General features: G+C 44.5%; 1 protein-coding gene across 2 annotated transcripts in view; it reads right to left on the bottom strand.

Annotated features, from left to right (window-relative positions):
• LOC126281589 (cholinesterase 1-like) overlaps positions 1 to 25,003 on the bottom strand; it is a 183,111-nt gene that overhangs the window by 124,177 nt on the left and 33,931 nt on the right. For both annotated transcript variants that reach the window (XM_049980673.1, XM_049980674.1), the window contains exon 3: positions 10,947 to 11,063. In XM_049980673.1, the coding sequence (XP_049836630.1) occupies positions 10,947 to 11,063 (117 nt within the window). The remainder of the gene's footprint in view (positions 1 to 10,946; positions 11,064 to 25,003) is intronic.

Genomic DNA, 25,003 nt, shown 5'->3' with positions numbered 1-25,003 from the left:
CCCTTCAGAAGAAATGTTTTATTTGTGTTTCAACTAATTTGTTGATTTTCTGTTTGCAGCTAATATTAAATGATGATTTGACTATGGTTGTCTGAATTCTCGTGAAATATACCAAGTAAATCTGATAATAAAAAAAAAAAGAGTGCTAACGCGCCGCTTCCTGGACTCGGCTTGGCGTGCCGGTCCCGGATCGAATCCACCCGGCGGATTAACGATGACGGCCGGTGTGCCGGCAAGCCTGGATGTTGTTTTTAGGCGGTTTTTCACATCCTGCTAGGTGATACCGGGCTGGTCCCCATGTCCCGCCTCAGTTACACGACTCGCACCCATTTGAAACACATTCACACTATTTCACGATTTACACTAGACGCAGACTGCTGGGGTACACTAATTCTGTCCCGGAGGGTATGGGGTGGCAGCAGGAAGGGCATCCAGCCACCCCTTAAAATTCACCTTGCCAAATCCGTACTTAACCCTGCCGACCCTGCTCGCAAAGAGGGATAAAGGCTGTAGAAAAAAAATGTTCTAACTCAAAAATCGCTCGGAATAGGGAACATGTCCACATGACGTTTTATGTTCAGAATCCGTATTACAACCACCACTCGAATCATGTATCTTTCCTCCTTACTCATCCTGTATATGACACTATTTTGCGACGTAGTCACCAAGTTTCTGTAGCAGTCGGAATGTTGTACCAGTCACTCAATTCTTCGACAGTAGAAATCCTCTCCTTGGTCGCGGAGCCGTTGGAGAACCGCTGTGTGAAAGTCCTCATCGTCGGTGAACCAGCGATTACTGCGAATCAGTTCCTCGATTGACTGACATTGTAGCTGTGGTCGATGGTGATCAGCGTCACCCACGTCTGTGCGGCCTTGGTGAAATTGTTGGCACCGTGTCACTGCGTTTAGATGCGACATGGCATGTGGTCCACATACAACCAGCATTTCACGGCGGATCTGTGTGTAATTTATAGATTTTGGCCACAAGAATGTTTTAACTTTAGAGTACCGTACGAGCTAATGCTCCGTTTCCTCTGACATTGTGACACACCTGTTATCCATACCACAGCAAAACTGTGTGTGTAGGAAACCGAGAATATGTACTCTGTTCTGAGGAAGCGCAATTCTTGTGCAGTTGTCTTAGCGTGGGACGTCATCTGTAACTTGGTTTCTGAGGTCAATACGTACTTAGTTTAAATGATTGCTGAACACTGTGTGTGTAAAATTTATATATCTGTAGCATGTATTTAATATTTAAGTAGTGAAATATTGTAATTCGTTTAGTATAATAGAGTTCTTGCTGATAATAATCACAATGGCAGCCGTGATGTCGTTGAGTTAGGCACAGATAAAGCATGCACAGATGCGGCATGACTTGTAACGTTTGCGATAACAGTCACTTGAGATGTCGAGAGGAATACAAACACCTGAAGATAAGAACCTGAAGATAACGGCGAAAGGTAAGTTTGATATTCACTACGACATAGAAGTCAATAGAAAAGATGAAGGTGCCGAACAGTTCCTTCATGTAAAGTTACTCAGCATTTACAGCCGTTTTCAGAGTGTTTCATTACCATCCAGTATTGGATAAAACATAATACACCTCGATTTGACTTCGTTAACATATACGCTAAGGTGACTGACGTCATGGGATAGCGATATGCACATATACACTACTGACCATTAAAATTGCTACACCACGAAGGTGACGTGCTACAGACGCGAAGTTTAACCGATAGGAATAAGATGCTGTGATATTCAAATGATTGGCTTTTCAGAGCATTGATACAAGGTTGGTGCCGGTGGCGACACCTACAACGTGCTGACATGAGCAAAGTTTCCAACCGAATTCTCATACACAAACAGCAGTTGACCGGCGTTGTCTGGTGAAACGTTGTTGTGACGCGTCGTGCAAGGAGGGGAAATGCGTACCACCACGTTTCTAACTTTGTTAAAGGTCGGCTTGTAGCCTATCGCGATTGCGGTTTATCGTATCGCGACATTGCTGCTCGCGTTGGTCAGGATCCAATGACTGTTAGCAGAATATGGTGTCGGTGGGTTCAGGAGGGTTACACGGAACGCCGTGCTGGATCCCAATGACATCGTATCAGTTGCAGTAGAGATGACAGGCATCTTATCCGCATGGCTGTAACGTATCGTGCAACCACGTCTCGATCCCTGAGTCAACAGATGGGGACGTTTGCAAGACAACAACCATCTGCACGAACAGTTCGATGACGTTTGCAGCAGCATGGACTACCAGCTCGGAGACCATGGCTGCAGTTACCCTTAACGCTGAATCACAGACAGGAGCGCCTGCGTTGGTGTACTCAATGACGAGCCTGGGTGCACGAATAGCAAAACGTCTTTTTTTCGGATGAATCTAGGTTCTGTTTACAGCATCATGATGGTCGCATCCGTGTTTGGCGACATTGCGGTGAACGCACATTGGAAGCGTGTATTCGTTGTCGCCATACTGGCGTATCACCCGGCTTGATGGTATGTGGTGCCTTTGGTTACACGTCTCGGTCATCTCTTGTTCGCATTGATGGCACTTTGAACAGTGGACGTTATATTTCAGATGTGTTACGATCCGTGGCTCCACCCTTCATTCGATCCCTGCGAAACCCTACATTTCAGCAGGATAATGCACGACCGCATGTTGCAGGTCTTGTACGGGCCTTTCTGGATACAGAAAATGTGCGAACTCTGCCCTGGCCAGCACATTCTCCAGATCTTTCACCAACTGAAAGTGTCTGCTCAATGGTGGCCGATCAACTGCCTCGTCACAATACTCTTGATGAACTGTGGTATCGTGTTGAAGCTGCAAGGGCATCTGTACCTGTGACCGCCATCCAAGCTCTGTGTGACTCAATGCCCAGGCGTATCAGTTATTACGGGCAGAGGTAGTTGTTCTGGGTACTGACTTCTCAGGCTCTATGCCCCCAAACTGCGTGAAAATGTAATCACATGTCATTTCTAGTATAATGTATTTGTCCAATGAATACCTGTTTATCATCGGCATTTCTTCTTGGTGTAGCAATTGTAATGGTCAGTAGTGTACATATGGCGGTAGTACCGCGTACACAGGTTATAGGAGGACAGTTGATAGGTGGAGCAGTGAACTGTAATCAGGTGACTCATATGGAAAGGTTTCCGACGTCATTACGGGCACCGACGGGAATTAACAGACATTCATCGCGGAATGGCTGTTGGAACCAGACGCACATTAGCCAAATGTATTGGCTACCACACCTCTCGGCTTGGTCATCCTCATTTAAATTTCCCCAGCATCTCTGTTACACAGTCATATGAACTGTAGCGACAGCCCGACCCCAGCAGCGTATGCTTCTGAATTCGATATCTGATATCATTCCTACATGATTAGGACTCCCAAAATCTGGAATAGTACTCTAGAACGGGTCACAGTAGCTTCTCACCTGCAATATCCTTTACAGATGCTCTCCACTTAGTCAGAAACCTTAAACCAAATTTTAATCATCGACGTGTCAATCCATGATACTGATTGCAAGGGGTCGTGCCATTCAATATAATTTCAAGACGCTCATCCTTAATCTTGAAGCCGGATACTATCTGCTTAATTCTCTTAGTCGTAGAAGTTATACGCACTGGGTGTGGTGGGCCTCTGCATGTCGACGTCTCCACACCGCCTGCTACAGGTTGGACTGATGGTACATTGATCATTACGTGAAATTTCAAATTCCAGAGACAAGAGATGTTTCAGATTTCTAGTCGAATGTCTTCCGGGAATAGGCGTTCATGTAGGTTTCTCTGGAGGTACCAATATTCAGTATATGTAAATACGAAATGAACCTGTGATAAACACCTAAGTTCAGGCGTGTACTTGCTCGAATGTGACTAATATCACGTTCAGTGCACTGGCCAAACTGGCAGAACACTGAAAGCTAGATTTGAAGGAGGCTTTTTAAATAAAAGATGTGGGCCATCGTCCTCCCATGATCAAAATTTAAAATTCCTCCCCTATGATCAGAAGGGAAAGAACGCAACATCGTAGAAGAAATGGAAATAGCTAAGTGCTCACGGAAAGCAGATTGGCGGCTCCTAAAAGACCAGCTGCTGGAATGTACCAAGAATTTACCAAGTGTATTTTGACACTATAAGACAATTGTTTAATGTTAATAGCTAAGCCCTGGATGCTACATAACTGAATCGAGCCAGTTATCTTTCCGGTTTCTTATTTCTAGAGTTTGCTGATTTTTATTTGTGGGTGCTCTATATTGCGCACACTGTGACATGTAGCTGCCACTGGCGCTCTTGCACTGTTGTAAATCTGTTTTTAACAAGAAGGTTCATTATCTTCTGAAGGGGGAATTTTTGGGATTTTGCATTTTTCAGCATCCCACATGAACCATGGACCTTGCCGTTGGTGGGGAGACTTGCGTGCCTCAGCGATACAGATGGCCGTACCGTAGGTGCAACCACAACGGAGGGGTATCTGTTGAGAGGCCAGACAAACGTGTGGTTCCTGGAGAGGGGCAGCAGCCCTTTCAGTAGTTGTAGGGGCAACAGGCTGGATGATTGACTGATCTGGCCTTGTAACACTAACCGAAACGGCCTTGCTGTGCTGGTACTGCGCACGGCTGAAAGGTATGGGAAACTACAGTCGTAATTTTTCCTGAGGGCATGCAGCTTTACTGTATGTTTAAATGGCGATGGCGTCCTCTTGGGTAAAATATTCCGGAGGTAAAATAATCCCCCATTCGGATCTCCGGGTGGGGCATTGTTATCAGGAGGACAAGAAGAGAATAGAAGCTTTCGAAAGGTGGTGCTACAGAAGAATTACATGGGTAGATCACATACCTAATGTACCTAATGAGGAGGTATTGAATGGAATTGGGGAGAAGAGGAGTTTGTGGCACAACTTGACAAGAAGAAGGTACCGGTTAGTAGGACATGTTCTGAGGCATCAACGGATCACAAATTTAGCATTGGAGGGCAGCATGGAGGGTAAAAATCGTAGAGGGAGGCCAAGAGATGAATACACTAAGCAGATTCAGAAGGATGAAGGTTGCAGTAAGTACTGGGAGATGAAGAAGCTTGTACAGGATAGAGTAGCATGGAGAGCTGCACCAAACCAGTGTCAGGACTGAAGACCACAACAACAACAACAACAACAACAACAACACATTGCATTGTTAGTCAGCAGTGACAGGTACACCTCGAGCATTGGCGAGAAGTAGGAAGGGGCGTAAATGCTGATTTTGGGGACATTCGGGTATGCGCAATGTTGTTGGCTGTAATTAGTATTTGGGACACTCAAAACTGATATTCAGAGTTCCGCTTCCCCATTACAGCAATATATTTTTATGTACTTTAGTTTTTCATTTTTCTTCACCCTGTATTCAAGATATTAATGCAAGCATTTTATAAGTAATTTTTAGAACACCAGTCGTCTATAATAACTGTCATAGTTTGTTGTAATGAACACTGTAGTAGCTCACAGACTGCAAGCATCATTTGCCGAGAGTTGCGTCCACTAGTCTTAGGAGCCTTGTATGTTTCCATATCCAGTATAATGTGAGCAGCCAGAATATGCACACTTCCGGCATGTTTATTATGTAAAGATTTACTGTAGGTCTGATGCCGTTTGGTCTGCATTGTACTTCACCACATGCCGTAATTAGGTAATCTGTTGCCACTTTCCTATTTATAGTTTGGGTTGTGAATTCAGGGACAAAGCAGGTAACATACTTTTTTTACAAAATGCTTTTCGGTTATCTTCTGTTTTATTCTATTTTATAGGATAGCGTGCATTGTTTTTAAACATTTGACAAGGGGCATTTACCTGCTGGGATATCCTATGTACCGATCGCTTCCAAATATTAGTAAGATATCTTATATGTTCTTGGTAATCCAGTCTCACTAAATGGGGTCACGGCACTGTTATGACATTTTGTATTTCTTTTGTAGGTGAATCCGAGGATGCCTAAATAAAGGTGAAACGCGTCATTGGGAAATAATTTTTAAAAAATTTACCACTGCAACAAAGATTACTTGTTTCTTCATGAGAATAGAAGCATTCAATATGTGGTGCTACAGGAGAAAGGTTTGGTGCCACAGAAGAATGTTGAAAATTATGTGGTTAAAGAACGGAATGGTGAGATTCTCCGCAGAATCGACGAGGAGAAGAATATATGGGAAACACTGAACGAAGAAGGGACAGGATGGCATGACATCAATTACGATACCAGGGAGTAACTTCCATGGTACCAGAGGGTAAAAACAATAGAGGTGAATAGAGATTAGGATACGTCCCACAAATAATTGAGCACATAGGTTGAAAGTGCTACGCTAAGATGAAAAGATTGGCATAGGAGATAAGTAACAAAAATTAATAAATAAAAGTATATGATCTAGCGAATAGTGTTAAAAGTTCCCCAAATAAAATTTTCGCTCTGCTGCAGATAACATGCTGATATCTAACTTAGCGACGGGTTAAAACTGTGTTCCTGACCAAGACTCGAACACGGAAAGTGTGCCTTTCGCTGGCAAATACATTGGAATATTCCTCAGGCTGAAGCTAATATATGTCTCTGCAATGTCTTTCCTTCTAGGAGCACTATTCTTGCCAATTTCACAGCAGATGTTCTGTCAAGTTTCGGTTTGAAGGTTGGAGATGAGGCACGGATGGAAGTAAAGTCGTGACTCGTGCTTAGATAGCTCAGTCTGTAGAGCACTTGGCCACGAAAGACAAAGGTCCGCCGTTCGAATTTCGGTCTAGTAAAAGGTTTTAATCTGCCAGCAAGTTTCAATATTAATAGCTCCTAGAGCCAGTTCCCGGATGACGCTGTTATTCGTAGAGACGTCACAACGCAAGGAAACTGTAGTGCAATGCAGGAATATCTTCAGAGGATCGACGCTTCGTGCAGGGATTGGCAGTCGACGTTTCACATAAAAATATAACTTTTAACTGATTCGCACGCAAATAGTTGGGATGACCCATTACTGTGTATTACACCACTGACGACCAATCACTGGAAGCAACCACATTCATTGAACGTGTGGAGTGCACGTACTCAAAGATTTAAAGTGAAACTTCATAAAGCTAATCGTATGAAAGGCATAAGCCAAACTGCAATTCCTTACGGGAGATGTAAAGGTTCCTAAAAATGTGTAGTACATTCTGAGCCGTGGAAAAAAAAATTGCTGTTTTGAAGAGTGCGCCGCAGCGCCTTATTTGAAGCAGTCACTTTCCGTTTCTGGCGGTGGCGCCGCTGTGGCAATCGCACCTTTGGTGTCTCCCTCTGGTGGGAAAGCGGAAAGGTTGCCTATTCACGTGCATGTAAGGGGCGCTATCAGCTCAGCAGTTGGTCAGTCAGAGTGAGGCTAGGTCAGTCTCGCGTCACCAGTTGCTGGTCTGTTCGCATTTGTGCGGCAGTTAGTGTCTGTCTGTCGTCGGAGTGCGAGTATGACTGTCGTTTGGATCAAACTTAAAGCCAGAAAATGAGAGTCTTGCCACTCCGCCAATAAGAAAACTCAGCTAGTGGTCGCGCGGTCGGGGCTGAGTTCCTGCATCTGAGTCTGCGCGTTAGGCCGCCAGTCTGCTAGAGTTGGCAACGGTCGGTTGGCCGGTCGCGCCCGGAGACACGAAGTGACTTGTCCTTGAGCGTCGGCGGATGTCAGGTCCCCACATGAGTCCAGTGGGCAGCGCCGTATAGAAAGGGGTAGTGGCTTCGCGGTTCACACGAGAGCAACAGGAGCGAAACCACGACATCGGGCTGGCCGGGGCTAGCTGTGATGCTAGATCGGCGCGCCTTCCTGCGTCCGTTGGAGCGGCTGGCAGCGGACGGTTCGGGAGAGCGTTGGGGGTGCTGCGCCAGGTCTTCGCCAGAAATGGCAGTTTATTAGAATTTAAGTGATTGGAGATATGTTGTTTCATTTACTTGTTAAATTCTACTTGTTTCCTTGGTGAGTAAATTCACGGTTCATATTAGCTCCCAGGTTTGTTTAGTAGGTGCAAAGGCCCGGCGGAGATGTTCGTTCAGCGCCAATGCCGGGTACTACAAGGGAGGCGTTGTACTCTAAGGAGTGCTTTACTTTTAAAATTGTGAGCTCGAATGTTTTTAGAGGAGTTAACCGATATATTGGTTCCTTCTACGGCTATCTCTAGAAAAGACCATGCAAGTAGAATGAGCTGGATTCAGTCTCACAGTGACGCTTACCAAGAATACCCATCCTCCTCCCATGACAATGTGAGGCGTAGCGCTGTATACCGATCCTGCCTTGGAGACGGTGAAGTGGGAGATGTGCCTCACAGCTGGATAGTGACAAGTGGTGATTCGAGACTGGACGCGCATGTAGTTTATGTACTAGCCGATAGAGGACAGTATTGGTAGGGGAATGTGATTTAGTTTCGATTGTGCCCACTAGAGTGCACTAAAGTAATAGAATGTTTTTCATAAACTGTTCTAGTATTTTCATAAAGTGTTATGTCTTTTAATGTAAGTAAAATGTTATAAATGTGTTTTAGCAGTATGAAAGATGCGTGAGTATGGTTTAAGTAATATGAAGATAAGAAAGATGCGTGAGTGTGGTTTAAGGTTAATATGAAGATAATTGTTTAACTAGTTACTTAGTGGGATTTAGTGTGGGAACATTTCGAAAAAGTGTGGATGTCGACAAAGGGGATTTTTGTAGAATAGATTTGTAAAGTAAGTTTATGGTAAAGGGAAAGTTAATTGAGGTATAAATAACAATAGAAAACAACTTTATACATAAGCAAAACTTCAGCATATTAGATAACTACGTAGGTAAAAAGTGCAGTCGTTAGGTTTACTTTTTTACGATTGGTTATTGATGAAAAGCGCGAAGTGACGCGGGAGAATGTTGTTTTGCTGTTGGCTGTTCAGTAAACTGACCAATGGCAAGGCAATATTCTTCTCTGCTGGTAGAGAAGACTTAGAGTATTCGAGAGAGGAGTCGGAGCCTAGCCATGAAACAGTTCGAACGTGTGTAGTGGTAGTTCCGATGGAAAGCATAAGTTCCCGGATCTAGCAGTATTTCATACTTCAAAAGTGTTGTAAAGTGACGGCATAATTATTCCGATAGGTGTGTAGAAATTTCGGAATTTTTAAGTGAATTTTGTGACGAGAAAAGACATAAATCCCTCGTGGCGTATTGAGCAGGTCGGTGGTTACAAACGGTGACTGCATTAGGTATCGACAGACTTAATATTTGTCGAGCATTCCCAATCAAAAACAATCCGCTGTTTCGGGAAATGCAACAACATAAACTTGCTAACGTGAGTGAAAGGTATTGTAAGTGATTGTGTAAAGTCTAGCACGGGCTTGGCAGTGATACGTGTTCACCTAAGTTTCAGAATATATTAATTAAGGACAAAATTTCCAACTCCTCATTTCGTGTGAGAACTTTCTCCCGAAACGTTGATTAGTGACTTTAACTGCAGCCTGGTTCACGTCGAAGTACAGTGGGTTTCTCTCGGCATCCCTACCGATGATCTGCTGAGACAATGCTAGTAGGTGCAGGTTCGTTCGTCGTACGAGGTGCATTCAAGTTCTAAGGCCTCCGATTTTTTTCTAATTAACTACTCACCCGAAATCGATGAAACTGGCGTTACTTCTCGACTTAATCGCCCTGCAGACGAACACATTTTTCACAACACTGACGCCATGATTCCATGGCAGCGGCGAAGGCTTCTTTAGGTGTCTGTTTTGACCACTGGAAAACCGCTGAGGCAATAGCAGCACGGCTGGTGAATGTGCGGCCACGGAGAGTGTCTTTCATTGTTGGAAAAAGCCAAAAGTCACTAGGAGCCAGGTCAGGCGAGTAGGGAGCATGAGGAATCACTTCAAAGTTGTTATCACGAAGAAACTGTTGCGTAACGTTACCTCGATGTGCGTGTGCGTTGTGTTGGTGAAACAGCACACGCGCAGCTCTTCCCGGACGTTTTTGTTGCAGTGCAGGAAGGAATTTGTTCTTCAAAACATTTTCGTAGGATGCACCTGTTACCGTAGTGCCCTTTGGAACCCAATTTGTAAGGATTACCCCCTCGCTGTCCCAGAACATGGACACCATCATTTTTTCAGCACTGGCGGTTACCCGAAATTTTTTTGGTCGCGGTGAATCTGTATGCTTCCATTGAGCTGACTGGCGCTTTGTTTCTGGATTGAAAAATGGCATCCACATCTCATCCATTGTCACAACCGACGAAAAGAAAGTCCCATTCGTGCTGTCGTTGCGCGTCAACATTGCTTGGGAACATGCCACACGGGCAGCCATGTGGTCGTCCGTCAGCATTCGTGGCACCCACCTGGATGACACTTTTCGCATTGTCAGGTCGTCATGCAGGGTTGTGTGCACAGAACCCACAGAAATGTCAACTCTGGAGGAGATATGTTCAACAGTCATTCGGCGATCCCCCAAAACAATTCTCTCCACTTTCACGATCATGTCGACAGACTGGCTTGTGCGAGCCCGAGGTTGTTTCGGTTTGTTGTCACACGATGTTCTGCCTTCATTAAACTGTCGCACCCAGGAACACCCTTTCGACACATCCATAAGTCCATCACCACATGTCTCCTTCAACTGTCGATGAATTTCAATTGGTTTCACACCACGCAAATTCAGAAAACGAATGACTGCACGCTGTTCAAGTAAGGAAAACGTCACCATTTTAAGTATTTAAAACAGTTCTCATTCTAGCCGCTGGACGTAAAATTCCATCTGCCGTACGGTGCTGCCATCTCTGGGATGTATTGACAATGAACGCGGCCTCATTTTAAAACAATGCGCATGTTTCTATCTCTTTCCAGTCCGGAGAAAAAAAAATCGGAGGCCTTAGAACTTGAATGCACCTCGTAGTAGCGCATGGCATGGAGTTCACGTCAGATTTGTAGGTAGAATCGGACGCAGTGGCAAGTGGAGCGTCGCCAGTCCGTGACCTACCTGCCGCGAGTAGACGTTGAGGTAGAGGCAGTCCTCTTGACCGCCGCTCCTCTGCGAACACATCGGCGCGTCCGCCACCGCCTCCACGCTGCCGTTCCACGTGTACGGCACCGGGTCCTGAACGACAAAAAAAGAACACAAAATGACGATAGTAAACTGAGTAATTATTGTTTACAGAAAATGTCACAGATTATATAAGTTCTTACGTAATTTGTATCTGCCTGCAGTCGCATGAGGCCAATATTAAGTCCAGGCTCGAAAGAAATAACAGGATTAGTACTCCCGTGGGTTTGTGAATGATGTTTTGATGTTTAAATAAAAAAAACAATGTTGTGGAGGACTGTAAGGGACAAGGAAAAAGCTTGATCCAGTAATGAAACAGTTGAGGGTGGAGGGCACAAATTTAAACACGATCCAAAAGAATCAATGGGGCTCTATGGAAAGTGAAGTGATACACTCTAACTCGTCACGATGCGATTTGGAGGATTAAGGCGTAATATTAACTGCAGACTGCAGAAAGTTAAGTTGTGCTTAGAACAACCCCTACCACCGGTGCAGAAATAAGCGGCCCAAAGAATTTGCAGTCAGATCTAGTAAACATGAAAATTACTAGAATGAGATTTTCACTCTGCAGCGGAGTGTGCGCTGATATGAAGCTTCCTGGAAGATTAAAACTGTGTGTCCGATCTAAACTGGAAATCGGGACCTTTGCCTTTCGCGGGCAAGTGCTCTACCATCTGAGCTACCGAAGCACGACTCACGCCCGGTCCTCACAGCTTTACTTCTGGCAGTATCTCGTCTCCCACCTTCCAAACTCTACAGAAGCTCTCCTGAGAACCTTGCAGAACTAGCGAGTTCGAGTCTCGGTCGGGCACACAGTTTTAATCTTCCAGGAAGTTTCATATCAGCGCACACTCCGCTGCAGAGTGAAAAATCTCATTCTGGAAACATCCCCCAGGCTGTGGTTAAGCCATGTCTCCGCAGTATCCTTTCTTTCAGGAGTGCTAGTTCTGCAAGGTTCGCAGGAGAGCTTCTGTAAAGTTTGGAAGGTAGGATACGAGATACTGGTAGAATTAAAGCTGTGAGGACCGGGCATGAGTCGTGCTTCGGTGGCTCAGATGGTAGAGCACTTGCCCGCGAAAGGCAAAGGTCCCGAGTTCCAGTCTCGGTCGGGCACACAGTTTTAATCTGCCAGGAAGTTTCATGAAAATTACTATTGATCTTTCAGCGATAGAGAATTGTTATAGTATATCTGTAAGTAGGGTTAGCTCCAGAGGAAATACTTTTTGTTAGTGACTGACCTACGCTAACCCAAAACATTGTGACTGTACAGTGATCCAACCCACACAATAGTTAACAAATACACTATGTGATCAAAAGAATCCGGACAGCCCCAAAAACATAAGTTTTTCATATTAGGTGCATTGTGCTGCCACCTACTGCCAGTTACTCCATATCAGCGACCTGTAGTCATTAGACATCGTGAGGGAGCAGAAGGATCGCTCCGTGGAACTCACGGACTTCGAACGTGGTCAGGTGATTGGGTACCACTTGCATATTACGTCTGTAGGCATGAGTTCCACACTCCTAAACATCCCTAGGTCCACTGTTTCCGATGTTATAGTGAAGTGGAAATGTCAAGGGACACGTACAGCACAAAAGCGTACAAACCGACCTCGTCTGTTGACTGAGAGATTGCCGACAGTTGAAGAGGCTCGTAATGGGTAATAGGCAGACATCTATCCAGACTATCACACAGGAATTCCATATTGCATTAGGATCCACTGGAAGTACTGTGATAGTTAGACGGGAGGTGAGAAAACTTGGATTTCATGTTGCTCATAAGCCACACATCACTCCGGTAATTGTCAAACGACGCCTCGCTTGGTGTAAGGAGCGTAAACCTTGGACGATTGAACAGTGGAAAAACGTTGTGTGGAGTGACGAATCACGGTACACAATGTTGAGCTCCGGTGGCAGGATGTGGGTATGGCCAATGCCAGGTGAACATCATCTGCCAGCGTGTGTAGTGCCAACTGTAAAACTGGGAGGCGGTGGTGCTATGGCGTGGTCATGTTTCCATGGAAGGGGTTTGCAACCCTTGTTGTTTTGCGTGGCATTACCACAGCACAGGCCTACATTGATGTTTTAAGCACCTTCTTGTTCTCACTGTTGAAGAGCAATTCGGTGATGGCGACTGCATCTTTGAATGAGATCGAGCACCTGTTCATAATACACGGCCTGTGGCGGAGTGGTTACACGACAATAACATCCCTGTAATGATCTGGCCTGCGTAGAGTCCTGACCTGAATAGTATAGAACACTTTTGGGATGATTTGGAACGCCGACTTCGTGCCAGGCCTCACCGACCGACATCGATGCCTCTCCTCAGTGAATCACTCCTTGAATAATGGGCTGCCATTTTCCAAGAAACCTTCCAGCACCTGATTGAACGTGTCCCTGTGAGAGTGGCACGGCTAAGAGTGGGTTAACACCATACAGAATTCCAGCATTACCGACGGATGGTCCCACGAACTTGTAAGTCATTTTCACTCTGGTGTCCAGATACCTTTGATCACATAGTGTATGATAATGAAATATAATAGACATTATGCACAGCACCATGAACCAAACCGAAGTCCATGTGGCAGCGTGTTACATGTACTGTTCTGCACTACTTTATCCCGTTAATTTGTTATACACGATTGGCAGAATAAGAAAAAATCATCTACTCAGTAATAAGCACTGTTAAGATATGGTACGTTACAATGTATTCGTAACTTTTTTGTGACTTGAGATACCATGGCACTTTGCTACAGTGCACTATTCCATGTGTGGAAGTACATTCATCCGTTAGAAAGAATGATTCAGTCTTGTAAACTGGAACTGCAACTGTCAAGAGTACAACATCCAGTATGATATTTTGAATTCTGTTCTATACCGTATACAACGACAAATAACCCTAAATATTTCGTCATAACACCATATTATATGTTAATAGATGTCAGATTGGTTAAGATAATTTTTACTCATTTACTTGGTCCATTACTGCTGGTTTATGATGATCTACTGACGAAAGTAGTTGAATCGAACCTGCTGTTACGGCAGTTGGTAGATGTCTTTAGCACAAAACGAAGGCCATTATGCAGAAAGCAAGCAACAGTTCTGTTACGTTCCTTTTCTCGGGGTAAAGTCATCAGCAAACAGCAGAACTAAGAGAAGGTAAATACACTGCTCAATAGTGATACCAGGGCCTGTGATCGAAGACAGAATAAACTCTAATGATATAAACAGCAGTAGCAGCAGTCTCAACACGAGGAATTTTCCACATTGTGTTACACTTTGTTTTTCCCCATTACTCTTGGTGCCCTACTTGACGAAGCATTACTGCTGCAAGTATGTACTACATTGCTCTAATCGTAGCTGGCAGGACAATTACTAGAAGTGTAATCTCTGCACAGTACAGCCCGGTTTCCCAGCTGCTGTCATTACGCGAGCGGACAATACAGATTTTGATCATCAAAGTCAGCGCTGGACGAATTGGCTTCTGAGAAAGGAGGAAGTACACACGGCGGATATTCACAGGAGGTTGGTAGCCGTGTGTAGAAAGTGAGGGTCGTCACGAAAAGTCCTCTTGCAGTACGCCAATGTTCTCCACACGAGTCGAAAAACCACAGCTACCATCGCTGAAATGGGATTCCAGGTACTGTCACAGCCATGCTGTCCTCCTGACGTGGCCCCCGTCTGATTATCAACTATTTGGCGCCGTGAAGACTCCTCTGCACGGACATCATTTCGTAGACTTCCAGGAACTGCGGTGTGTCCGACAGACACCAGAAGAGTGGTTCTAAAAGGGCCTACGGAAGTTAAAAGGGGCCAAGTCAGGAGAATACGGTGGATGTGGCACTACAGTTCAGCAATGTCACCCCTGTTTTCAGATTCGTAACTGGATGAGCGTCGTTGTTGCAAAAGCACTTTTCGTCACGGTGCACATTCTCCTCATACTACCACCAGTCACCTGTAAATATCTGCGGTGTTTACACCCTCCTTGATGGAAACCCTGTCGTCCAGGACAGTCATTTCTGATCACATTCCATGATAAGAGTTGGGAAATTCGGATGTACTATGCCGGGATTATACTTCTACTAATTGTCCTGCCACCTACTGTTAAAAGAAGTACATACTTGCAGTTGTAGTGAAAGGGGCACAATAAATGATGGGAAAAATTAAAGCGTAAATCAATACGTAACGACCGTAGTAGTAGTATTTTCATCCGTTGTCGTGATAGTAGCGCTAATATTAGCAGGCGATAAACCTAAATTTGAAAGATATAAGAACAGTTAAAAAAAAAGTGAAAATCTATGCTTCATTTCTGTGACTAGAAACGCACGTTCTGCTGGAGACGGGAAATAATACCATAGTGGAACTACATACACAGAGTGTTTCAGCAGACGATAGACGCTTGCTGTGTTATTGATATTACTGCTGTCATTACTTGAGCGGACAACATTGAGTGTGATTATCAAGGACAGCGCTGGATGATTTGGATTTTGTGGAAGGAGGATGTAAATACTACAGATATTCATGGGCGATTGGGATCGACCTCACCCCCACCCTCAAGTACCTTGGCGTCACCCTTGACCGTCGCCTCCTCTGGACCCCCCATCTCCGGACAATCCAAGCCAAGGCACGCTCCTCATGCTCCTTTCTGGCTGCACATGCGGTCTGGAACCCTCCACCATCCTCCATACCTATAAATCCCTCATCCGCCCTATCCTCTGCTACGCCCACCCTGCCTGGATCTCCGCCCCTCCTACCTTTTACAAATCCCTTCTCATCCTAGAACGGCATGCACTCCACCTCACCTATCGCATCCATCTCCCCTCCCCCACACGGATCCTGTATGACCTTATTCAGTTCCTGCACATCCTCCTTTTCCTCAAATGGATACAGATCCTGTAAACCTCTCGTAAACTTGATCTCCCTCACCCACTTGTCTCTTTCATCCTCTACCACACCTGTCCGCTGCCGCACCTGTATGCCCGTGTCCCACCTGCTCTCCATCTCTCCACACCCTTGCGCAAGGTGGTTTCCACCAACTCCCCCTCCATGATGATGCCCTCATCCCATCCATCTACCCCTCCTAACAACTCTCATCCTCCCCTTCAACCCCCTGTGTTTTTTCCCAAAGGCATCCTTCTATCCCTTCCTCTCTCCCTCCTCCCCCCAGGCTTCCCCACCCCCCTACCTTCCTACCTTATTTTCTCCCCCTCCCATCTCCTCTGCCACTTTCATTGACACCCTCCGCTCTCTCTCCTCCCCCACCTATTCCCCCTTTTGGCATGTCCCCGGACTTGTACACTTAAAGTGAACATTCGCGCGCCAGAGATCGTCGACAGTGTTTTGTGTGTGCCATCGTGTTAGTGATTCAGTGTTTCGTCATTTGTGCTCCTTCGTTCACATGTGCCGTTTCTGTCATCTCTGTTAGTGCCCGAGTGCTGAACGTTTTTCTCTGGACGCTGCACTTGTGAACAACTTCATGTATTTTAAAATTGTGTGTCTACTGTTGTCTATCCACCGTGTTGTTTCGTTTTTCGTCTCCACTTGTAATAAATTTATTATCTGTGGCCGAAGAGCGGCGTATTGTTGCCGCTGCCGGCCTATCTTCGTACAAGGCAAGGAAAAAAAATGGGCGATTGGTGGCAGTGTGCAGAAAGACACTGTAGACATACGAGGTAAACTACGGGTAGATGATGATCGTCTGCTGAAAAATTGTAACGCAAGTCATACTGGCCGGTGGGAAGAGGCAAGTGGCATTCGAGATGTTTGTGTACGTGCTTAGAGAGGACAGATTATATGGCATTTCTGAAGAATGGGGTTCAGATGGATCAGAAGGAAGACGTATCGTTAGAGAGTAGGTTAGGTTTTAGAAAGGAAGAATTTTTCAGATGGCCTGCAGCTTGGTGTAACAACCAGTGCAAAGCATTAGGGGAAAGAAAACCAGTCACCTGTGGTATGCTACTTGTAGGCTTCACCACACCCTGGGCAGTTAAAAACATCAGGCCCCTCCTTGGATTTTGACCTGGTTGTTCCTGAGGAGGATGGAGCGGTTGAGTCCAGATGAGCCCTAGAGTTTCTGCCATTGTTCGGTACTGGTATTTTGTGTCTTCTTTGTTTCGTCTGGTTTATCTTGTTCTCCCAACAATTAACTTTTGTACGGACACCCAGACAAAATTTCGATTTTTTTTTTGCCATTGTCTTTTTTGTTATGGGTCCATCATATGTTGGCAATGAATAAATACTGGATTGTTCTACACCTGTTCAGCACTCTGTACTTCATTTGTGCCACCTTCTTGGTTTTTTATGGTGACTGCACGGACAAATCATCTGTCACATACGAGCAGCGTTTGTCCATGGGCTACTGTTGAACTCCTTTGCCTCCTGTTGAACTCCTTTGCCTTCTTCGGTTATTGGAAATTCGGCTCTCTCATTGATTTCTGAGAGACCAACGTCTTCTGCTGTGAAGACATCCGGATTGAACGCGAATATTCCCGTTGATTCGAAAGATTTCTCAGCTGTTTGGATTGCGGCTACTCTAGAATATGCAGATCGGAACAGAACACTCACATCTGTGTGCCTAATGGATGTTCCTGGATTAGTAACCGTTAGAAACAAAGAGGAAGGGGGTGTTTAGCACAGAGTACGCCCATTGTCTTTTCCGCTGTCTTACAAAGTACTCTTAATCTATGCGCCAAACTGTTTAAAAAAATATCACAAGTGACAGTCTCTGCTTGGTTCCGCTGTTTGTCGTGCCGTGGTTTGTTCCTCACACAACTGTGATTCTTTTGCCAAATAATTTTATTTTCAAGTGAGTATTTAGACAGCAGGCAACGGCCTTGCCGCAGGGATATACCGGTTCCCGTGAGATCACCGAAGTTAAGCGCTGTTGGGCGTGGCCGGCCCTTGGATGGCTGACCATCCAGCCGCCATGCACTGTTGTCATTTTTCGGGGTGCACTCAGCCTCGTTAGGCCAGTTGAGGAGCTACTCGACCGAATAGTAGCGGCTACGGTCAAGAATACCATCATAACGACCGGGAGAGCGGTGTGCTGACCCCACGCCCCTCCTATCCGCATCCTTCTTGAGGATGACACGGCGGTCGGGTGGTCCCGGTAGGCCACTCGTAGACTGAAGACGGGGCGTATTTAGACAGTGGTTATTGCTTACGATATACAACATAAAATTACATAATTTGGAATAAAAACTTATATTTACTTGCACTAACCGACGAATGTGGCGGAGCTCTTCAAGATTACGTGTTAAGATGTCGCTGTAGAAGCAACAATTAAATGTAGTTTTTCACTGTTGGTCATGATGGCAGTGTACATAAAATGCCATAGCGAAATCTTACCAGACATGTACAATTACCCGACCTTACCCTATGTTATACATGTTCTACGATTGTTGGAAGAAAAACTATAAACATTTCTTAAGATAACGATGATGAATGATTGACTCATTACTGTGAGTTGTGTTGTTATTTCTTTGCAACCACGGAATTTATTTCTTGCTTTGTGATTGGTGAGTTTAAATGTGTTAGTGGTGGAGCGGCTTATGCACTTTTAGATTATGGGGATATTTTGTGGAAAAAGTTATGGTTATGAGAATTGACGAAAGTGTTTTGGAGTTGGCTATTAGTACCCTTTATTTGGGAGTAAGCGAGGGATGCTTGTTTTGTTCGAAACAGTGGACAGCGTGGAGAAATATCGTAAAACTGCAATGCGTCTAGTACCTACTTGAGCTTAAGGGTAGTGTTGTACTGAGTTTGGTGTTTTTCTGTTGCAAGTACCGGCGTATTATTGTTCACGGATGAGTCTATAATTGCTGGTGACGAGTGTCTCCTGGTACGGACGGAGAAGAGGGGCTTCTCTTTATTTGTTCATTATTTGGAAACCCGCTTTAGGGAATGGGTTGTCAGTGGCTCAGCTACAACTCTTAAGCATTTTCCTTAACAAAAGAAACAATGCAAAAGAAATTTTAGTACGATAAAATAGCGATGAACTTATGGTTCAAATGGCTCTGACCACTATGGGACTTAACATGTGAGGTCATCAGTCCCCTAGAACTAACAACTACTTAAACATAACTAACCTAAGGACATCACGCACAAACATGTCCGAGGCAGGATTCGAACCTGCGACCGGAGTGGTCGCGCGGTTCCAGACTGCAGCGCCTACAACCGGATGAACGTATGGAAAGGTGGTGTTTGGACGAGGGAAATTTTCGAGTGGGTCTCATATGGAGTAAAGAGCATATGCAGAGAATGTGGGATGTAGGGCTTAATTTTTGGAAGTGGAAGGCGGTTTATACTGTCTGTGCGAAGGATATGGAGTGTTTGGAGTTGATAGGAAGAGGGTAAGTGATAATACAGACGTGGCACCAGGTGAGGGACAGTACGTAGTCTTAACCCATGTTCACTAGTTCCCTCTTGTTCCATCCACTGAGCTCGCTACGGGACATTTATAGTCTTCAGCAGAAAAGAGTTTTTTCAAATGTATGTTTTTTTATATTAAGACTTTAATCAATTTTTGTCAGTAATTCAAACGAACGTCTTTTCTTCTGCTTCACTGTGCACTATCTTATGGGACATATATCGGTAAATGTTAAATTAGTAAGAAGAGAATTGTGTGATGTTGTGAATATTGGGTGACAATGGAACCATCGGAAGGTTAAGTTGTCACATGGGGATATGTACGATGGTACCGTGGGTGTTAGGAGGTATAGCGATGGTGACTTGGATGGAAGTCAGGCCATTGTTATGGAAACTAAAGAAACTGTCTTGGTGGGAAACATACGATACGATAGGATGAAACGCGTGATTTCTGAAAGCAAGCATAAATATCAGAGTGAATTTCGTCTTCTGTTAGGGGTAGGGTGTGGAAGCCGAATCGGGAAAGTTTATGGAGGGTGTTTACGTGCGCTGGTATTGACCTGACAGCGTGCAGTATTGGTAACTATGGGGGACATGGTATATCACTCAGCTGCCTGGGCTGTCACATCACACAGTCGATTTAGCTTCATGGTGAAAAGTGTAAGTAGGCTGTTTAGGTTTTTATGTTGGTAGTGCCACGTAGCGCTCTGTATCAAAATCACTGACTGTGCTATGTGCAGTCTGTGGCTGGTTGGCATTGTTGGAGTATTCGCTATTGTAGTTTTGGGAAGTTGGATGGGAACAGCGCCCAGCATTGTGCAGTTGGAGGTGAGCCGCCAGCAGTGGTGGATGTGGGGAGAAAGATGGCAGAATTTTGAGAGCGGACGATGTGGACGTGTGTTCGTCGGGAAAAGGAAATTTGTAAGACTGGATGTCATGAACTGCTACATGTATTATGCCATTTTGAACAATATTAAGGTAAATAAATTGTTTGTTCTCTATCAAAATCTTTCATTTGCTAACTGTGCCTATCAGTAGTTAATGCCTTCAGTAATTAGAATCTTCTGTTTAGCTGGCAGTATTGGCGCTCTCTGTATTGAAGTAGTTCGAGTAGCGAAGATTTTTGTGAGGTAAGTGATTCATGAAAGGTATAGATTATTGTTAGTCAGGGCCACTCTGTTGTGGGAATTATTGAAAGTCAGTTTGCGTGGCGCTAGAAATATTGTGTGTCAGTTTAGTCAGAATAAGTAAAGAGAGAAGTGTCTGAGTACGTTCAGTTTTGCTCAGCTGTTTGAAAATCAAATAACGTGAGGAGTTTACCAGCACAGTAATTCATAATTTTTCTAAGGGGACGTTTCAAAACTAATTCTGCGCTTTCATTTCCTCATTTCGTGTCTTTTGTACTTCATTAGAGACGCAGCTTACCAACACACATCTCTGGGGCCGAGTAATTTCCACTCGTCACTGATAAAAGGTGATATAAAGAAAAAAATGAATGCAGCACTCACTCTCGTCCTATGGGAGCCACGTAGAGCGGAAGCAAATCTGTAAGCTCACTCGTGTCTGTACAGATATTTGAAAAATATATGTTGAGTTTTATCGTATTTGCATCGCCTGTATCATTTACATGAATGCCGTTACCAAATTTTGCGTCTGTACAGATACAGTCAAGACTTCTGATACCTTTGGAAACCTGCCATGACAAAACTCTTCCATCTGGTGTGCAAGATATATGAGACATGCGAAATACCCTAGACTTCAAGAAGAATGTAGTAATTCCAATTCCAAAGAAAACAAGTGCTGACAGTTGTTAAAATTACCGAACTATCAGTTTAATAAGTCATGGTTGCAAAATACTAACACAAATTATCTGCAGAAGAATGGAAAAACTGGTAGAATCCAATCTCGAGGAAGACCAGTTTGGATTCCGGAGCAATCTGAGCACAGACGAGGCAGTACTGACCCTACTATTGGTCTTAGAAGAGAGGTCAAGGAAAGGCGAACATACGTTTATAGCATTGGCAGGCTTAGAGAAAGCTTTTGGTATTGTGGACTGCAACAATCTCTTTAAAATTCTTAATGTGGCAGGGGTAAAATACAGCGTGCGAAAGGCCATGTACGACTTACACAGAAAGAAGCAGTGATTGAGAAAGGAGTGAAACAGGACAGTAACCTATCCCCGATGTTACATGATCTGTACGTTGAGAACGCAGTGAAGTAAACCAAAGAAAAATTTGGAGAAAAAGATCAGGGAGGAGAAATAAAAAGTTTGGGGTTTGGCGATGAAACTGTGTAATTCGGTCAGAAACGGCAGAGGACTTGGAAGAGCAATTAAATGGAATTGACAGTGTCTTGAAAGATGGGTATAAGAGGAACATCAACAAAAACAAAACAAGGATAAATGAATTTGAATTAAATCAATTGATGCTGATTGAGTTAGATTAATTAATACTTAAAGTAGTACATGAGCTTTACTGCACGGGGAGTAAAATAACTGACAATGGCCGAAGTGGAGAGGATATAAAAATGTAGACTGGCAATGGTAAGAAGAAGAAAGATTTGTTAACATCAAGTATAGATGAAACTTCCTGACAGATTAAAACTGTGTGCCTGACCGAGACTCGAATCAAGTACAGATAATGTATTAGGATACCTTTTCCGAAAGTTTTTGTATGTGTAGCCACGTATGGAAGTGAAACATGAACGATAAAAAGTTTAGACAAGAATATAATAGATGTTTTTGAAATCTGGTTCTAGAGAAGGATGTTGAAGATTATATGGGTAGATTACATAACTGATGGGATGTATTGAATGGAACTAGGGCGAAAAGAAATTTGTGGCAAAATTTGACTAGAAGAAGGGATCGGCTGATAAGACACATTCTGAGACATCAAGGGATCACTGATTTAGTGTTGGAAGGAAGTGTGGAGGGTAAAATCGTAGAGTGAGACCAAGAGATAAATAGAGCAAGCGGATTAAGAAGTATGGAAGTTGCAGAAGTTATTCGAAGAAGAAGAGCCTCGTGCAGGATAGAGTAGCGTGGAGAGCTGCATCAAGCCAGGCTTCACGTCCACATCTACATCGGTACCCCGCAATCCAACTTACTCCACGTGGCGGACGATATCCTATACCAATACTAGTTGTCTCCTTTCCTGTTCCACTCACAAACAGAACGATGGAAAAACGGCTGTCTGTATGCCTCCGTATGAGCCATAATTTCTCGTATCTTATCTTCGTTGTTCTTACGTGCAATGTATGTCGGAGGCAATAGAATCGTTGTGCAGTCAGCTGCAAGTGCCGGCTGTCTACATTTTCTCAACAGTGTTCCGCGAAAGAATGTCACCTTCCCTCCTGGCATTCCCAATTGGGTTTCCGAAGCATCTTCGGAACACTTTCGTGTTGTTCGAAGTTACCAGTAGCAACAAACGTCTGAATTGATTCCATGTCTTCCTCTAAACTGACAGGGTACGGATCCCAGACACTGGAGCAGTTCTCGAGAATAGGTCGCACTAGAGTCCTATATGCGGTTCCATTTACAGATGAACCACACTTTCCTGTAATTCTCCCAATAAACCGAAATCGACCACTTGGTTTTCCTACCACAATCCTCACATGCTCATTCCATTTCATAATACTTTGCAACGTCACGACCAGATATTCAAACGATGCGTGTGTGTCAATCAATGCATTAGTAATGCTACTTCCTACTGAAGCCCACAACAACACAGATGTAAGAAGCGGAGCCTGAACGGTTGGGTATGGGCGCCGGTAGGGAGTCTCGAAATAAAAGAAATACACTGAATTTTTTAATGCAGTCTGACAATATGGGATATAGCTGGGCTCACCTGGGCGGGACTAGAGGACGACTGCCAGTCTAGGCAGTCGAATAAAATAAAAGGAGTAGGAAATGTGAGACGAGGCCTTATAGGTTCGAGTTGGCTGGCGGCCGTGCCGAAGAGCAGAGGCATAGACTTGGAGTCTAACTCGTCTTACTCTGTTGGAAAGAGGGGAGACAAGCGGAACAGAGGCAGATGGCGTGAAGCTATCTGACGTGTCTTTAGGCTGAAGTACCAGAAAGCGTCTATGCTGTGTGCTTTGTCTTTCAAGACGCCACACTTGTAACCGATTTCTCAAGTTACCTATTGATTCCATGGGTGGTATGTATAGCCAATTTTGTCAGCAAAGGCGGAAAGTGTGTTAGGGTGCTGATCCCAAGGTGACATGCTGCCTTAAGTCTAGAAATCCAGCAGACAACATCTGTTAATCAGAGTAGTTTGAGGGGCGGACCCGTTAGCGGAAACCACCGTCAGTGGGTTAAATGCATTAGTTCCACAAGCAGCAACGGGAGACGACCACCAGCGCGTCAGGCGATAAGGTACTATGCGAACTTCAATACTTCAATGGGTGAATGAAAGATACTACTGAAGTATTCGAGATAAGATTTTGTATAAAGATCCTTAAATGTGCTCAGATTTTGAAAAACTGTACATTTGTCATTAGCTGGGCAAATTTATCATTTATTTACTGCAGATTAAAGACTGTATTCACAGGTAGACCACACCAACACACACACACACACACACACACACACACACACACACACACACACACGCACACACGCACACAGGGCAAACAAATGTGTTATCAAGTTGATGAAGGTAAACACGTGGAAGTACTTATTAAAAGCTGTCCTTTAGATGGGAATGCAAGACAGCTTTCCACTGGATAAGTTGGAAACGGTTAGGGTCATAAAACGTTTATAGATTCACAGAACCATGAACAACAGGCCACAATTTTTATATCAACACAAAACTGCCAGCACTGTGATTAAGCAGAACGACCATTAACGTGGTTACACGTGGACTGATTTCTGTTGATACGAGTGCATCAAGGAACTAATGCATTTATGAGAAACCTATACACTTTACGATGGAAAGACCGTCTTTTAATAATCAATTTACATTCTATACGAAGATACACATACCTGTACAAAAAATTGGAATTGAGATCAACATGAACATCATTTCCGCCATTTTTATTGCTCATGAAAACCACGCATTGCAAGTTGTATCACCATACAGCCTCACCTTCAGAGGTGGTGGTCCAGATTGCTGTACACACCGGTACTTCTGATACCCAGTAGCACGTCCTCTTACATTGATGCATGCCCGTATTCGTCGTGGCATACTATCCACAAGTTCATCAAGACACTGTTGATCCAGATTGTATCACTTCTCAACGCTGATTCGGCGTAGATCCCTCAGAGTGGTTGGTGGGTCACGTCGTCCATAAATAGCCCAGGCATGTTCGATAGGGTTCAGCCTCGTCTCGATCCCTGAGTCAACAGATGGGCACGTTTGCCAGACAACAACCATCTGCACAAACTGTACGATGGCGTTTGCAGCAGCATGGACTATCAGGTCGGAGACCATGGCTGCGGTTACCCTTGACGCTGCATCACAGATAGGGGCGCCTGCGATGGTGTACTCAACGACGAATCTGGGTGCACGAATGGCAAAACATCATTTTTTTCGGATGAATCCAGGTTCTGTTTACAGCATCATGGTGGTCGCATCCGTGTTTGGCGACATCGCGGTGAACGCACATTGGAAGCATATATTCTTCAT

Source organism: Schistocerca gregaria, chromosome 7 (genome assembly GCF_023897955.1).
Source record: "Schistocerca gregaria isolate iqSchGreg1 chromosome 7, iqSchGreg1.2, whole genome shotgun sequence".
Classification (NCBI taxonomy): domain Eukaryota; kingdom Metazoa; phylum Arthropoda; class Insecta; order Orthoptera; family Acrididae; genus Schistocerca; species Schistocerca gregaria.
The sequence above is the reverse complement of the archived record's forward strand: the minus strand, read 5'-3'. Positions and strand labels throughout refer to the sequence as shown.